The sequence below is a fragment of the Sinocyclocheilus rhinocerous genome, unplaced genomic scaffold (genome assembly GCF_001515625.1).
Source record: "Sinocyclocheilus rhinocerous isolate Xijiao unplaced genomic scaffold, SAMN03320098_v1.1 scaffold171, whole genome shotgun sequence".
In the NCBI taxonomy this organism is placed as follows: Eukaryota; Metazoa; Chordata; class Actinopteri; order Cypriniformes; family Cyprinidae; genus Sinocyclocheilus; species Sinocyclocheilus rhinocerous.
Genome location: NW_015642206.1, coordinates 986773 through 991275, shown reverse-complemented (window position 1 = coordinate 991275; position 4503 = coordinate 986773). Strand labels below are relative to the sequence as shown.

Below are 4503 nucleotides of genomic sequence, written 5' to 3'. Positions count from 1 at the left end.
TGTTTTTATAGAAGAGGGTGTTCTCCTGTGCCAAGAGCCAGTATGAAACATTTAGCCGGTTACTTTCACTTTTTCCGCGCAGCTTTCAGCGGGTGGGACTGTTAGCGTTATTAATAAAGGAACGTGAATGAATGAGACAGTAATGAGCAGGACATTCTTGAAGGCAGACAGTATTAAAAACTCAAAGCCAATATGCCAGACCTGTGAGGTGGATGGATTATCTCGGCAAAGGAGAAGTGCTCACTAACACAGATTTAGACAGATTTGTGAACAATATTCGAGAGAAATAGGCCTTTTGTGTACATAGAATAAGTCTTAGATCTTTGAGTTCAGCTCATGAAAAATGGGGGCAAAAACAAAAGTGTTGCGTTTATAATTTTGTTCAGTGTATATATAAAAAAATTGGCTCTTTGGTCAAAAAAGGTTCCCGACCCCTGCTCTAGGTCAATAATTACCAAAATCATGTTAAAATTTACCCTTTGGGAAGCTATAACGGGGTCCTTTAGAAAAGGGGCCTGTCCAAATATATCAAAAAGCCTATAAAGCCTAAACAAAAACTCAAAACTTCACGAAACCACATGCGACAGGTGATTCTAAACAAGCATGCAAAATTTCAGGGAGATCGGACCACATCTGGCGCTATAACAGTCATAAACTTTATAAAAACGTCATATTTCTATGGTAAATCACCTGGATTTTTTAATAATTGATTTAGGTGGTTACAGGCTTGCTAAATAATATGTAATGTCTTTTTCCTTATGTGCTTAAATGCCTTAAGTGCTTGAATTGCTGCTTGCAGCTATATTTATTAGTTGTGTTTGCTAAAGCAAGCATTAATATTACAGTCAGAGATTTAAACAAACCCCAAACCCTTTGGTATACTTTGGTGCATAACTCCCAGACTGTCAGCATTAAAAACATGAACGATACCTCAAATTGTGCGCCCTCTTATGCCATGTCACAGACAGTAGCTTTATACATGCCACAGTAGTTTACATCCAACCAAACTAAATAATCATCCATTTATAATTTAATTAAATTATAATGAAATTTCGATATAGTAAAAGGGGTGGTGTAGATCTTAAATAATTTCAAAATTTGATTCAAAAATACATATGTAGTGCCATAATGCATTTGGGCTTATGCAACTTGCATATTAGATTAAATTGATTGAGATCGGCAAATATTAGCACATGTAGACAGCGAGATACAGTAAATGATCACTAAATGACCATATACTTTGAGAACAAGGGAGATTGAATGTAAACTACCCACCCATGGCTGCTCCTCTTCCTTGTATACACAGGCACCCAATTTACAGAGCCTATGACTGTTTCCCATTGATTCCAGACTATAATACAGACTCCCTAATACTCTCCTAGCCACTGTGTCTGACAGCTTGTCCCCTGCTTGGGCTCCACCGTGGGCCATTCATAAATCAAGCACTCCTTTCGTTTTGTCTCAGAACGCAAGGAGAAAAACCTCATTACGATCTATTCAGAGAGAACAAAACAGAGCAAACACCTCCCCCCGCCTCCCAAAATAGGAGTGAAAACGGTCTGTTGTTTTGGCCGAGAGACTCCTCTCCATATCCATTCACCTCCTTTCCTCCTCCCTTCCCCTCTATTCCATCATTTTGTTACTGATGAGTGCAGCTTATTTCCAGAGTAGAGGTTCTCATAAATCATCGGGCTATACTTTCCCTCACAGGAGTCACTTCATCCTTTAAATATCCCTGCAGTGCTCTGTTTCTACATTAATCACTTAACCTAAAGCTCCAATGTTCTCCACTCCCTCACAGTCATCACTGCCAGTGAGAGGACAGCCCCCACGTGCTGGAGGAACAGCAGACACCTTGACCTGAACTCGCCGAGAACATTGTTGAAATCGGACTCTACCTGTGTCTTGTGTTACTTCATTTATATGGAAATGAAAAGCTAACATTTGTTATCTTCAAATTTTGCTTGCTTACAAAAGCATCATCATAGTTTTTTTGGAGATTGTACCTTGATAAAGCCATGTTATTTTAGACATGTAAAGTTATAGTCCCATGGTTTTTAGACATGTAGCATAGCATTTGTTTGAAATAGAAATATTCTGAAACAATGTAAAATAAAAAAAATATTGTCAAATTTCACTAATAATTAAAAACCTTGATAATGATGATTAGCAAAACAAGCTGGTTCTGTTACCGTAGTGAGGTATGATGGCCCAGGCCATGGCGGAGGCATAAATCTCTCCAATCATCCAGAACATGCAGAGCCAGCTTAGATGCTCTCCACGCTTCTCTCTTGCCAATACCTCAGCAAAGTATGAGAAGACAATGGGCACTGCTCCACCAATCCTGAAGGACAAGACCAGGAAGAATAAAGTTCAGAGGGTCCAAAACCTCAGCAAATTATGACAGCTGTTTCTTGTACTTCATGTACTTTCCTTTATAGAATAATTTTAAACCATGTGGATCTGTGGACCTATTTAAGTTGTTTAAGCGTGTAATTTAAAGCATGTCATTTCTGTTAATAAAACTTGCTACCATCACCAAACGGAATTGCAAAAACAATATGGCTTCCCAAACGATCTGCCACTGGTTGAAAAACAGCTCAAGAAAGTATTGATAATGCTACACTTACCAGAAGAATCAACCTAAAAAGGTCTTGTACCGCACATTATGCAGACAAAAATATTTTAAGACTGAAAAATTACAAATTAAAAAAAGTGAAAACTGCTTAAAAATAAAAAATAAAGCTTTAATTGCTAAAAAATTACTAAAAAGAAAGAATGTTTTTCTGCTTGTGGGCAATAAAGAACAAATTATTATTTTTTTAACTTTCTATTCGCCTTCAGTGATGATTCACTGAAGAAGGCTTGCTGCCAAAATGTTTGACTGTCGATTGCTCTGTCGCAAAATTAAAATAAATTGAAAAGTTATTAAGAAGATAGAGCAAGTGCAGATCCCTTACTTGAAAGTGATGTTATTGATTGATCTACGCACCCAAAACTGAAGTTGAGCTCAGTGATTTTTATTTATTCATAACTTCCTATTCATTAAAGAATTCTGAAAAAAAAGGATTTTGGTATCTTTCAAGAACATTAAGAAATCTAACTGTACATGGTACCGTACATCACTACAACCATATGGACATTTTAATTAGCAACAACATTCTGTGAAATGCCTAATAGGAGGCACAAGCCAAATGTGTTCAAAGATTCACAATAACTCCATCATCAGAGAGACAAGTGCTTTAGCCATGGACCCACAGACTGTCTCCGCCAGCAATGGAGAATCAGAGAGTCAAGAACGCAGCACTGCAGAGGCTATTGATCCAGCCAGATGTAATGTATTGCCTGTCTGAAAAAGACTATTATCTAAAGAATAGAAGAGACATTCTCGTTTTAGAGGTGGGTTGATAAAAGATGCCTATTGTATAGTTCCTTATGATACCAACAGAGAATGCTTTCCAGAAACCCTTGTCAAAATGCAGATGGAGACTATGTCTAGGTAGTGTGTTAAATGGATAGGTTCCTATGTCTGCTTGCTTACACACAAGAGCGGCAGAGATATTTTTACAATGTTGTGTGAGGGAGTCTTCATTACACACTTCACAAGAATCACCATAGGATGTAAGTGCTCAAAAAAACCTACAAGGATATGGATTATGGCATCAAATATTAGCCACAATCATAACGTCTCCACATTATGCATGTAACCATGGTTCCTCGAGGGAACGAGACACTGCGTCGAAACACTATGGGAACGCCTTCAGCGTGACCACGGTGAGGGGCGTGGACCAACCCGCAGCGTTGCAGATGTCCTGCATAGACACACCTGCCAAAAAGGCCTTGGAGGCCACCACACTTCTAGTTCAGGGAGCCTTGACCCCCAGAGGCGAGGGGAGATCAGAGGACTCAAGGCTATGGAATAGCATCCTGATCCACCGCTTAGCATAAGCTTCTCTGGCCGGAGGCCTCAGCGCACCACGGAGGAAACGTGTAACCAGGGGATGTCTGCCCACTGACTGGCCACCGAGAGGGGCGTGGTAGGCCGCAATGGCCGCCACGTAGACCTTCAGGGTGAAGTGGGTCAACCCTGCGGAGAAACGGGCCTGTAGGAACTCCAGCACTGTACCAACTGGGCAGTCAACTGGGTCGAGCTGGCGGTCTCCGCACCAAAAAGTGAAAAGCTTCCACTTCAAGTCATACAGTTTCCTCGTGGAGGGAGCTCTAGATTGGAGGATGTTCTCAACAACCTCGTTTGAGTGACCGGAAGCTATGAGTTGTGCCCCATCAGAGGCCACACCCACAGCTTCCACAGCTCAGGGCGGGGGTGAAAGATCATACCCTCCGCCTGTGAGAGGAGATCCCTCCTGACGGGAATCTCCCATGGAGAGCCGTCGAGGAGGGAAATCAGGTCCGAGAACCATACTCGGCCCTGCCAGAACAGGGCCACTAGTAGTAGACGGACCCCGTCCCGGCGCACTCTCTCCAGAACTCCCGGGAGCAGAG

At 41.3% G+C, this 4503-nt stretch overlaps 1 protein-coding gene across 2 annotated transcripts in view; it reads right to left on the bottom strand.

Annotated features, from left to right (window-relative positions):
- Nucleotides 1-4503, bottom strand: part of LOC107755746 (synaptic vesicle glycoprotein 2C-like) — a 41002-nt gene that overhangs the window by 9606 nt on the left and 26893 nt on the right. The window contains exon 4 of one of the 2 annotated variants that reach the window (XM_016572639.1): nt 2193-2344. The exons of the other annotated variant lie outside the window; for it this stretch is intronic. Within the exon in view, the coding sequence (XP_016428125.1) occupies nt 2193-2344 (152 nt within the window). The remainder of the gene's footprint in view (nt 1-2192; nt 2345-4503) is intronic. 2 annotated transcript variants of the gene reach the window in all.